Consider the following 13869-nt stretch of genomic DNA (forward strand, 5'->3'; position numbering starts at 1 on the left):
AAAATAGATAACCAACAAGGACCTACGGTATAGCACAGGAAACTGCTCAATATTCTGTAATAACCTAAATGGAAAAAAGAATTTGAAAAAGAATAGGTACATGTATAACTCAATCACTTTGCTGTATACCTGAAACTAACACAACATTGTTAATCAACTATACTCCAATATAAAAACAAAACAAAACAAAAAGGTGTAAATCTTTGTGACCTTGGATCAGGCAACAGTTTCTCAGATGTGACACTTAAAGCACAGGCAACCAAAGAATAAAGTGATAAACTGGACTTTATAAAAATCAAAAAAATTTCAAAAGAACCCACAGAATGGGAGAAAAATATCTGCAAGTCACATATCTGATAAGGGTCTACCATCCAAAATATATAAAGAACTCTTACAACTCAACAATTAAAAGACATTAAATAACCCACTTTAAAAATTGGTAAAGGATCTGAGTAGACAGCTCTCCAAAGAAGACATACAAATGGCCAATAAACACATAATAAGATGCTAAACATTATTAGCCATTAAGGAAATGCAAATCAAAATCAAAATGAGGTACCACTTTCACACTTACTAGGATGGCTATTATCAAAAAACAAAAAATAGGGCCTTCCCTGATGATGCAGTGGTTAAGAATCTGCCTGCTGATGCAGGGGACATGGGTTCGAGCCCTGGTCCAGGAAGATCTCACATGCCGCGGAGCAACTGGGCCCGTGCGCCACAACTACTGAGCCTGCACTCTAGATCCCACGTGCCACAACTACTGAAGCCCGCAAGCCTAGAGCCCGCGCTCCACAACAAGGGAGGCCACTGCAATGGGAAGTCCGCGCACCACAAGGAAGAGTAGCCCCTGAACGATGCAACTAGAGAGAGCCCACGTGCAGCAACAAAGACCCAACACAGCCAAAAATAAAATAAAATAAATAAATAAATAAATAACGTGTTGGTGAGGATGTGGAGAAACTGGAGCCCTTGTACACTGCTGGTGGGAAGAAAAAGTGGTTCAGCACTGTGGAAAACAGTCTGGTGGTTCTTCAGAAAGTTAAACATAAAATTACCATATGACCCTGCAATTCCACTCATAGCTATATATCTCAAAGATATGAAAACAGGTACTTACAAATACACATACAAGTGTTTATAGCAGCACTAATCACAACAGCCAAAAGGCAGAAACAATGCAAACATCAACAGATAAAGAAATTGTGGTATGTGTGTGTGTACATATATATACGTGTGTGTGTGCGTGTATACACACACACATACGTATATTGGGTTGGCCAAAAAATTCGTTTGGGTTTTCGGTAAGATCTTACCGAAAACCCAAACAAACTTTTTAGCCAACTCAACACACACACACAAACACACACAAAATGAATATTACTCAACCATAAAAAGGAATGAAGTACTGATACATACTGATACAAAAACATGGATGACCCTCAAAAACATTATGCTAAGTGAAAGAAGCCACATACAAAAGATCACATATTGTATGATTATATTCATATGAAATATCCATAATAGGTAAATCCATAGAGACAGAATGCAGAGTAGTGGCTGTCAGGGGCTGGGGGAAGGAGGGAATAAGGAGTGATTGCTTAATGAGTATGGGGTTTCCTTTTGGGGTATTGAAATGTTTTGGAACTAGGCAGAGGTGGTGGTTGCAAAATATTGTGAATATTGTACTAAATGCCACTGAATTGTTCACTTTTAAATGGTTGATTTTATAGTGTGTGAATTTCACCTCAGTTAAAAAAAAAGAACCTCAATGAGATACTTCACACCTACTAGGATGGGTGTAATTTTTTTTTAAGTTTTTTTAAACAAGTTTAGGTGAGGACGTAGATAATGGAATGCTCATACATTGCTAGTGGGATTGTAAAATGGTGCAACTACCTTACTTGTAAAACAGTTTGGCAGTTTCTCAAAATGATAAACAGAGTTATCACATGACCCAGTAGTTTTGTTCCTGGAGAACTGAAAACATATGCTCACAAAAAGAACTGTACACAAATGTTCATAGCATTATTCTTAATAGCCAAAGAATGGAAACGGCTTAAATGTCTATCAACTGATGAATGGATAAATGAAGTGTGTTATATTCATGCAATATTATTCGGCCATAAAAGAAATGAAGTACTTATATACACTACAATATGGACAAACTTTGAAATCATCATGCTAGGAAGCCAGACCCAAAAGGCCACATACTATTTGATTCTATTTACATGACGTGTCCAGAACAGACAAATCCACTGAGGTAGAAAGTAGAATAGTAGTTGCCAGAGGTGGGCAGGGGTAAATAGGGGGTGACTCCTAATGGGTACTAGGCTTCTTTTTAGGATGATAAAAAAGGTTCTAGAATAAGATAGTGGTGGTATTTGTGCAAACTTGTGAATATACTAAGAAATCACTAACTTGTATATTTGAAGAAGGTGAATTTATGGTATATTAACTATATCTCAATAATAAAAGGTACTGAAACAATCAGATGATCCACCTAAAAATAAATGAACCTTGGACTACATCTTGCATGATATACAAAAATTAACTTGAAGTGGATCATACATCTAATATTGAACAAAAAAGTTCTAGAGAACAAAGGAGAAAATCTATGTAATCTTAGATTAGGCAAAAATTTCTTAGCTACAACACAAAAAGTATCATCCATAAAATTTGAAAAATTGATAAACTGGACTTAATCAAAATATAAAACTTCTGCTCTTTAAAAGAGCATGAAAAGGCATAATATAGAAGAAAAGTAGGTAAAGCACATACAAAATTTGTTTATATACAAATAGCAATAACTATTACATGAGAATTAATATGACACTATTTTTAAAGCTCTGAAAAATAAATTATAAGAAAACAAACAACTGAATTAAAAATGGTTAAAAGATTTGAAGAGACACTTTAAGTTGCTGATGGCAAATAAGCAGATGAAAAGGTACTCAATATTACCAGTCACTGGAGAAAAGCAAAGTCCACCACAATGACATACCCCTACACACCAATCAGAATGGCTGAAGCTAAAAGAACTGACAATGCCAAGTGCTGGTGAGAGTGCAGAGAAACTGGGACTCATATATTCCTGGTAGGAATGCAAGATGGCACACATCCTTTGGAAGACAGTGGAACATATATTTACTGTAGGATCTAGTAGTCCAATTCCTGATATGTATCCAAGAGAAATAAAAATACATGTTCACATATGAATATTTATACAGGTTTTTTCATAACTGCCAACATCTGGAAACAACCCAAATGTTCTTCAATTGGCAAATGGGTAAAGAAATTGTGATATAACAGAACATAAACTACTGATACATACAGTAACATGCATGAATCTCAAATCTCAAATGCTCTATACTAAATAAAAGAAGCCAGACTTATAACGTTACATATTGTATGATACCATTTATATGATATTCTGGAAAAGATATAACTACAGCGATAGAAAAACACATCAGTGGTTGCCAGGGGATGGGGATGGAGGAAGAGGATGACTACTAAAAGGCACAAGGGAACTTTCCGGGGTGATAGAAATGTTCTATATTTCGATTGTTGTGGTGGTGGTTACATGATTGTGTTTGTCAAAGCTCACAGAACTGTACAGTAAAAAAAAGGGTGAATTTCACTCTAATTTATAACTCAATAAGCCTGACTTTAAGAAAACATAGCTTTACAATGAGTACACATGTAAAAAATATCAAGTTAGGCCAAAAAACGCAACTCTGTAGAAGCACTGTCATTTGGCTTAATAGAACCTCTCTAACGAGCAAGTATCTTTCAGCCCCATGAACATACACTTAGTCTACATTAAAACAAATGAAATCAGACAAGCAAAATAATAATACCATGTTTTAATCACAAATAGCATTTGCCTTAGCCATGAAATATTCACTAGCATTTTAAAGCAAAAAGTATTAATGAACTTAATAGTATCCACCAAATTCCCAAATTTTAAAAAACATATTTGAGGCCACATTGACACCAGCAAAGTCCTTGCCACAGGAAGTCAGCTTTATTTAAAAGATTTTTTGGGTGGACTGTTTTCAAATCACTAGATATGAGTGACTAAACCACAGAAGGTACCTGCCAGCTTAGTGAACTGTCTTTGAGCTCCAGCTCAGAATTTAGCTTTTCTTCTCTCCCCAGTTCTTAAACTAAAAGTTCACATATATGGTACTAAGAATGCTATTTAGTTGAGTCAAGAAACAGTCAAGGCTTGATGACTATATCCGACACCTGTTGCTGGGTTTATTGAATGGGGATGGGCTGATAGCCCTTGATGCTCCAGATATATTCTCTAGATGATAGTGATACATAATCTTTACCCTCTTCAAATTTTGAAATGCAAAGAGCAATGTCTTAAAGATTTTTTTTGTTTGAATAAGGATTTTATTTGTTTCTATGGCCATTCTACCTTCATAGAACCCAGAAAGGGGTATCTCACAAATAAAGTGGCAAGTGCTAACAAGTCAGGAAGCTTAAATTAGTTTTTTTTTTAAAAAAACAAAAAACAAACAAAGAAAAACACCAGCATCGTCAGCAATCATCCCTTTGCAGCCCACAGGCCCATTAGCTCACTCTCAGGGGACTCCCTGGCTAAGCTACTCGGTGAACACTAGGGTCCGAGGCAGTGATGACTCACTGGCAAACACGAGATGCTCAACAAGCAAACATTCCCCAGACGCAGCCTTATGCTGAAGTGACTGGAGTGCTCCAAGTGCATCCAGCTTCGTGGCTTCTCTATTTCCCCCATGTTTTGGTATTCAACAAGATAACCCATCTCCTCATTAAGATAAGCTGATACAGGAGGCAGCAATACAGAAGGAATTAAATATAATGACATAACAACAAATAAAATGTGGAATACCTTGCTTTTAGCTAATTCCTTTTCCAAGTTGCATTTTTCTTCTGCTATTTCTTTCTCGGTTTTATTAACCTGCCCAAGAGAAGGGAAAAAAAGAAATGGGTCATTTTAAAAACAGCTGACAGGCTCTACTATAGCAGATACACCGTGCATGTCAATTAATACCTACACTGCAGAGATAGCACATCCACTCAGAAAAGGGGCCACTCGGGGAGTCTCTGAGGCAGAGCAGACTTCACAAATAGCCCTGAAATTAGAGAGACACGTCTACATGTCAGACTCTGCTGGTTCTTTCCTAACTAGGAAGACAGGGCTGTTTCCCCTTACATTGTTTCCACTACACTGTCCCACTCCTACTGGGAAAATCGAGTTTTAAATCTGACTCCTTAACTAACATGAGGATGTGTGAATGGTTAGTTAACATTCACTCATGCTATATAAGGGTAACTATTTGGCACAGTGCACTCACATGCTAAAAGACACAGATTAGCCACCCAAAGATCTCTTTCATGGGCAACTCAGACAAACTGCATCTGGGTTGTATTTCTTGTCTTTTGCACTTACAATAAAATTTTAAAACAAGATCAACACCACAACCAGGAGGTAACATAAATCTGCCTCTACCTACCTCTCTCTGAAGTCCTTCTTTCTCCTCTAGCAGAGAGGTCTTCTCTTGTATTGATGCTTCCAGTTCACTTCGCAATCTTGCAATAGTTGATTCTAGCAGCTCTTTTTGCACAGCTGCCCTCTTCTCAGCATCCTGTGCTTTCTGGATACACTGGTTATGCTCAAGGACTAAATGGTCCCTGCAGGAAGAGAACAAGGAGATATGAAAGCTGAACGAGAGTTCTTCTTTAACAGAAAGACTAAATGTTCTTACAGAACATATCTCCTCCTGAGAGCAGTTACCGAAATGTTCTAACAAAACTAGTTCCTTTTGGGCAGAGTCTTTATTTTTGTGACTGGCCCAGCAAATGCAGAATTAAACATTTTCATTAAAGATAAGAAATACAAATGCAAAAACAAAAGATGCAAAAGTTGCCCACAGTTTACTTACAGATGCATTTGGAGTTGTGTTTTCTCATTCTGAACAGTCTGTAGCTCATTTGTGATACCGGCATGGGCTGCATCCAGCAGTAAGTTTTGTTCTTGAAATGTCTGTGTCATCATTTTCTGTTCTTCCTGAGTGTTAGAAGCAATATTAAAAGTTGAGATGCCAGAAGTCATTTGATAGGGTATCACTCTAAACAACTGATCAAAGATACTGATACTTACAAAAGACAAATTTAATTTATATAAATAAAACTCCTTTTTAAAAGAATTTATCTTAATGTCCAGCTTGCTCTTTGTACCTACCCTGACCTGACCACAATTCTATCATTTTATAGCTCTTCTAGCCAATAATCAAGATGCATTATTTATCCAGCTTGCTGCAAAATTTATAAAACTCCTAACATGAACAAATTTTTAGATACCATGTATAAAACAGACAACTGATAGGAACATACTGTATAGCACAGGGAACTCTACCTAATGCACTGTGGTAACCTAAATGGGAGGGAAGTCCAAGAGGGAGGGGATATCTGTATGTGTATGGCTGATTCATTTTGTTGTGCAGTGGAGGCTAACACAACATTGTAAAGAAACCATACTCCAAAAAAGATTTTTTAAAAACTATATTAAGTATATTTTGGTACTTTAAAATTTCAACATGATACTATATTTTAAAAAGTAAAACAATATCAACGTATATAAAGTGAAATGATCGCTCCATCTCTATCTCCCCCACATCTCTTCCAAATAATTCCATTCTCCAGGGACAATCATGTTTCATAGTTTAGTGTAAATTCTTTTGACAGTATCTGAAATTGCACTCAGATATTGCTACAGCAAAAGTCTATAACTGTTTTGCACAATTTTCTCTGGCTTGCTATTTTCAATTATCAAAACAGCATTTTTATGCACACCTCCTCTACCTACAATTTATAAAGCTTTTGTAAATATAGTACATATTAATAATTATATTTGTAAACATATTTTAAAACACTTCTTTTTGAACAATATTTGATTGCAAGGTAAACCTTCACACCTTCATACTTGGTAAAATGGGATCTCACTTGTGTCACATTCCAAAGTATTAAAATGTTTGTGAAAGTGTTACATACGTAAGTCACATTATTCAGTCTACTAAATTGTAAGTTCCATGAAAGTAGGGACTTGTCTTGTTCACTGCCATAATTCTATCTAGATCTAGCAACATACTTGCATGAGATAAACACTAAATGCTTGCTGAATAAAAAATACTCATTGAGTACCTGTTATGTGCAAAACACGCTTAGCCCTATGGGTAATAACAAAGATATGTAAGACAATGTCCTAGGAATGTAGTACAGGAAATGAGTCATGCACATAAACTACTACTATAGGATGCGAACAAGAGAAGCAACATAACATAAATGATTAAAAACACTGAGTCTGGAGTCAAATCTAGATTTAAATCTGGCTCCACCCTATACTAGCTGGGTGACTTTGGGCAAGTTGATTAACTTCTCTAAATCTTATTTTTATTATCTGTAAAACGAGGATGACAAATATCCCTTTACGTAACTGCTAGGATTAAAGAAGGTAATATATGTAAAATCCTTAGCACAATGCTTGGTATGTAGTAAGTATGCTCAAAAAAAAAAAAAAAAAAAGAGAGAGAGAGCCTTATTATTACAGCCTGTTTAGTGTCCTAGAAGTAGAAATTAAAAGACAAAACTGATTCTTTCTGATTGGAGTGATCAAGCTTCTGGGTGAAAGTGAGTCTTAAAGAATGAACACAATCTCAAACAGTTGAAAATGAAGTAAAGACCATTCTCAGCAGAGGGAATGGCATAAGCAAAATGGGAAAACACAGGTCTTTGGGGAAAAGGTAAATACTTTAGGGTCAGTCATAAGTATTCTCCATGATTCTATCAATACTGGGACAGGTAATTACTTTTCCTAAAGTAATGATATTTGAGAAGAAACCATTAAGAAAGCATTGAGTGTAAGGCCAAATGACCCCTCTGATGAAAACAGAAAACAATTAAAAAATAAAATAATTCAGAAAAATCCTTGAAACTAATTGCTAAAATATTTTATGTATCCAGTTGGCTATTTGTATTTCCTGATCTCTTAGCCAAGGAGGCTTTCTGATGACTCTACCAGAAATTGACTAGTGTTAAAAATGAATACCTGCAGAATGGCTTGGTGGTCAGCAATGATTCTGGTATTTTCCATTCTAACAGTCTGAAGCATTCTGTTCAGCTCTGCACACTTTCTAGTCAGTTGGTCATTCAAAACCTAAGACAACATATACAGCAAATCACAGATCTCTCCAATAAATAAGTCTTTTTACTCACGTATCATCATTTTTAACAATGGCATAGTATTTCACCATACATGTGAACCTAATTTATTTAACCTAATCCCAATTGATATTTCATTAGATTATAAAATACTTTCAAATATTTGCAGTCATCATCCTAAACAACTGTAAATTAAAAGGGGAAATTTGTTGATACAGTGGAACAACTGAAGCATTTGGCAGTTTACCAATCTTCCATTCTTCATAATTTTGAATGCTGGTCAATTACAGCAAGACATCTACAGAATGGAATTTACAATGTAGATGCATGGCCAATGTTTCATTCTCAAAACTGGATGATGAGCTTTCAGAATTGTTTAGCTGATAACAAAATATCTAAGCTCCTTCATCACCAATTACGGTATTCAAAAAAGCAAATACAGATCACTGTGCCATTTCACAAGATTAACCTTCCAAAATAAAACAAAAATCTTTTCTGTAACACATCTATCATACATGTAGTTAGTTTATAATTCTCTTGCCCTTTTGGTATTTTGAAATTTGTATTCCTGTGGAAAATATTTATCTTAATTCTCAGTTATTTTTGCAAAGTATATTTGGTAAGGATCTTATGTTTTAATGTATAAACTCTTTAAGGATGGGGCAAATAACTCTGAAGGGTTAATAGAAAAAACACTCAAAAAAACAGTAACAAGAAAGGAGAGATAAAGATTATCTGGACAGCATCATAAGTGGGACAGCATCATAAGACAGGAATACATTCATGGGCATTTTAAAGTTATAACCAGGTGCACAAACTACTTATCAATGAATACTTGGGGGTAAGACAGAGGAGAACTCTTGCTCCTTGAAAAGAAATAGCTAATTTTCTTTACAGCTAGATTGCTGGGCTCAAATTCCAACTGTGTCACTTACTAGCTATATATATATATTTTTTTTTTTTTAATTTATTTTTGGCTGTGTTGGGTCTTCTTTGTTGCATGCTGGTTTTCTCTAGTTGCAGTGAGCAGGGGCTACTCTTCATTGCAGTGCGTGGGCCTCTCATTGCGGTGGCTTCTCTTGTTGCAGAGCACGGGCTCTAGGCTCAACGGCTTCAGTAGTTGTGGCTTGCAGGCTCTAGAGAGCAGGCTCAGTAGCTGTGGCACACGGGCTTAGCTGCTCTGCAGCATGTGGGATCCTCTCGGACCAGGGCTTGAACCCTGTTCCTTGCATTGGCAGGCGGATTCTTAACCACTGTGCCACCAGGGAAGCCCTAGCTATATTATTAAACCTCTCTGTATATCAACTTTCTTATCTTTAAAATGGGAATAATAATAGTTCTAAAGAAGTCCTATTGAGAGGATTACAATTTGTTAGTAACATAAAGTGCTTAGAATTGTGCCATGACTGTAGTATGGATTCAGTAAATGTTAACTATCATTTATAGTAAGAGTAGTAGTAACTGTTATTATTTTATGAAAGATCACATTTTGTATTTTCTTTATCATAAAGAGAGCATAACAACACTATGATCCTAACATTGAAATAATCAAATTGTACTAACAAAAAATTCTTTTAAACGATGGATACTATTTCTTTGGGCCCTATGAGAAATAACTCGGTTGCTTGCATATGTGGTGACTCCTCTCCATGTACATGCATGTACATAAAACATCAGCTGAATTTGGGAACCACTATCCCACATAAAATGATTACACATAACTCCAAAATCAGCAAGTATTTATTAGGTTCCTACTGTGCTTTGCCATAGAAGATACAAAGAAAGTATAAGATAGCCCTTGGCATTGAACTGCTTAGAGTTTCATAGGGGGAAATAAAAGGCATACATTTAGTGAGTAAATCAGAAAGCAAACAAGGCAAAGTTTAAACTAGTGCATGTTTTAGCAGTATATCTCAAATACCTACGTATCACAGGAATTTAGAGGGTGAAATGGGAAATGTAGTTAATTTGATGATGTTTCACAAATGAAGTAAATCTTATGGAAATAAAAATTTTGGATGATGGCAATGGTATGAATTCATGTAACCAGGATTAATCTTGGTTCTTGGTTCTTTAACTGAACAAAATTAACATCTAAACACTAGAGAAATGGGAAGATTTACCTGTGCTTTTTCTGATGCTTCATGAAGGGATATTATTTCAGACCTCAAATATGCATTTTCTTCATGTTCCTTGTTGAAAGACATCTGTATATTCTACAGGAAAAAAAAAATTCTCTTTTTCTACATGTAAAAGCTATTACATGTATCTCTATCAAAATACCTGTTCTGTATTGTGGCTAGTACCAGTTCAAGTGCTAATATACATAGATAAGTGTCTTATAAAGGATTTTTTAAAATCTTGATATATCCAACTCCCAAACTTCTCTTAATTTATAAATTATTTATCAAAACTATTTATTAAAAATATTCTCATACTGGGACTCCAATTAGAAAGAATTTGCCTAAAAACAAACCTTGATATTTACCTAGTACCCTTATGTCAAAAAAATTCTACTTTCTAAGATGAAATATTTTTAGTTTATGTTACATACACATTTCTTCCTATTAGCAGTATGAGCTTATTATTTCAAAGAAACACATGCAAGGATCTTTTAAAATTATAAGTAGGGGAAGAGATTTTCATCAAAGAATACCTGAAGGTGGAGCAGAAGAAAGCACCTTTGTTCTGTGAAAAAAAATGTTCTCTTTGAGATGAGGGAAAGGCGATAGGGATGTGAGTTGTGGGCTGGGTTTTACCTAATAGGTACTTAGTCGAATGGGGAAGAACAAAGTCTAAGTCCTCTCCCTTCAGAGAGACAACCACTTTTCTAGCTTTCCGGAAGAAGCATCTCAAGAAAAGTTAACATCATATAACATCTACACCATGAGATTGATTTAGAAATGTCTTGATATAAAAGTAGTAACATTTATTCTATTTTTTATTTTTTATTGTGGTAAAATACACATAACAAAATTTATCATTTTAACCATTTTTAAGTCTTTTTAATGAAATGTCTTTTTTATTGAAGTATAGTTGATTTACAATATTGTGTTAGCTTCAGGTGCACAGCAGCGATTCAGTTATATATAATAATAATACTATTATTATATATTATATACAAATATACATTATATTATTATATAATTACATATAATAATATGTATTCTTTTTCAGATTCTTTTCCCCTGTAGGGGAAAGGGGCGGGGAAGGATAAATTAGGAGGTTGGGATTAACATATACACACTACTATATATAAAACAGATAACCAGCAAGGGCCTACTGTATAGCACTATACTCATTTTAACTATTTCTAAGAGTAAGTTCACTTAAAACTGTTTAAGTGTTAAGTGTTAAATTCAGTGGTAGTAAGTACATACACTCATGTTGTTGATAAACAATCACCAAAAATAGTTACTATTTCATAAAAAAAGCTTCACAACAATTCATTTGCAATAGGTATAAAATGCAAATAAGTCTCATTAGTTTTGCCAATTCACCTTTTTTCAAACTATAATAATCTGCATGAAATACTTCCTAATACCCAGTTGACAACAGCTCTGAATATACACTCATTTACATTGAAACTTTTTTTAATAAAGACTTTAGGAGAATCAGAAGGACTGTAAACCAACATGAGTGAGGAAATACTATTTAGTGAAGAGATGAAAGAAAACCTCTGTACTCAAAACCTCCCTTATTTTCTTCAACCAACTTGGAAATGAGGTCATCTCTAGAAACTAAAAACAAAAAAAGTCCACATAACTATGATGATAACTTACAACTATATTGAAATCACATGGTATTTTCCCTGAGAAACTTTGATTTAAAAAAAATTTGTTTTAGTCTGTATTTTGCAGAAATAAGGAGAACACGAGTATTTCTATCATATTTTTATAGACTGGAAACTAAATCCTGAAATTATCAAGAAACTAGTCCACAGTCACGTACAATGGTAAATGAGGTCACATTTTACTCAATGCACAGATGATGACGAGTCTGAGGGATTTCAAGACAGAGAGGCACACAATCAAAAAGATCAAAATGCCTTTTGTTAGATTACTCTGACCAAGGCTCAATAAAGACAGGGAGATCAGTTTAGTAGCTGTTGCAGTAACCCAAGTGTAAAACAATGAGAGCTGGCTCTGAGGTAATGATGCAGAAGGAAAAGACTTGTGAAAAGCAAGCAGGGAGAATTGTCAGGACTTGGTGACTGACCGGCAGGGTAAAGGCAGTAGATGAGTCAAGGAAAATATCTAGTGTACAGACCTGGACAGTGGGGGTGGTTGGTGGATTCTAACAGGGAACTCAGGGCAAGGAGCAGGTTTGGAGGATATAATAAGTAAAAACGACTGCAACACTTAAGCTTTCATCATGTGTTTTGAGGTATCTGCAAAGCATCTAAATATAGATGATTAGTTGGCAGTAAGATACCATCTGGAGCTCAGGAGGATGATTTGGTGTGGGAAAAATAAAAGATTTGAAACCACTCAGAGTATGTATATACAGTGAAAATAAAACCAAAGGCAGAAATAGGAGAACAATTTGGCACTGTATACTAGCAGCCAAGAGATATAAACTTTTCTGAGATTAATGTTTGGCTTCATAGAAAATTCATAAAGGTCTATTAGTTTTGTTTCACTTAAAAATTCTAAAGCCAGAAAATTATAACACACATAAAATCTCATTTTATTTATGATATACTCAGAAAAACTGTACTTCTTGAAAATGAGTCCAAGACTCATTTTAAATAAATTCTAATTTAACATATGTGAAGGATCAAAAAGATAAACTACATGATGTATTTTGAAAATTCCACTAATCAAAGAAAGACTAAAAGGGGAATGTTTATCCTACTTCGGAGAACAATTTACTCACTTTAATTAATGTGTGTGTAATACACACACATATACACACACATATATATATGTTTATTGCTAATAAATAAAATAAACAATTATTAATAAATAAGTACTTTTAAAATTCATTGAAGCAAATATCTAAAGGCATTCCTTTGATTAATCTAGTTAGAATAACTATTTGTACCTTAAAGTAATAAAATTGCATGCATGTAAAGCATCTATTATTCAATATGAAGCATATAGCTGGTATTCAGACAGGCTTCCTTTTTTCAATGTTAATTTGAATTACTGTTATTCTAATCTCAATGTTTTTAATGGTCTTCCATATATTCTTACAAAATTCCAAAATGAAGAATTAATCCATTAAGAAAGTCACATTTTAAAAAAACCACTTAATCAGAAGGACAACTAATATAATAGAAAGAGCTGTGTTTTAGTCCCAGCTATTCTGTTTACTGTGGGTCCTTCACTATAGATCTTTTTATCCTTTTGTAGAATGGGGTATATTTTCTTATCTTTCTCACAAGTTTGCTGTAAGACTCAAATGGGATAATGTGGTAGTACAATAAAATGTAACATGTATTTTTGTAGGCATGCCGTCACAGGAAGGCAGAAAACTATTTAGGGGCATTATCAGTGGGAACTTCACAGAATAATTCATTACTCAATAACTATATGGAAAAAGAATACGTTCTGCTAAAAGCAGTAAGGAAAAGCATTGAATGGATTACCCTTTATGTTTTTTTTCTTTAATTTTCATTTCCCTTTTGGTATTCCCTGTCCTCATTACAGCCAC

General features: G+C 34.6%; 1 protein-coding gene across 4 annotated transcripts in view; it reads right to left on the minus strand.

Moving 5' to 3' along the window:
* Positions 1-13869, minus strand: part of CCDC150 (coiled-coil domain containing 150) — a 75036-nt gene that overhangs the window by 60282 nt on the left and 885 nt on the right. For all 4 annotated transcript variants that reach the window (XM_029225436.1, XM_029225434.1, XM_029225435.1 and 1 more), the window contains exons 2-6: positions 10335-10427; positions 8099-8206; positions 5937-6061; positions 5508-5685; positions 4883-4951 (exon numbers count right to left, since the gene is read on the minus strand). In XM_029225436.1, coding sequence (XP_029081269.1) covers positions 4883-4951; positions 5508-5685; positions 5937-6061; positions 8099-8206; positions 10335-10418 — 564 coding nt within the window. In that variant the 5' untranslated portion in view covers positions 10419-10427. The remainder of the gene's footprint in view (positions 1-4882; positions 4952-5507; positions 5686-5936; positions 6062-8098; positions 8207-10334; positions 10428-13869) is intronic.

Source organism: Monodon monoceros, unplaced genomic scaffold (assembly GCF_005190385.1).
Source record: "Monodon monoceros isolate NGI ecotype Baffin Bay Population unplaced genomic scaffold, NGI_Narwhal_1 Super_Scaffold_16, whole genome shotgun sequence".
NCBI lineage: Eukaryota > Metazoa > Chordata > Mammalia > Artiodactyla > Monodontidae > Monodon > Monodon monoceros.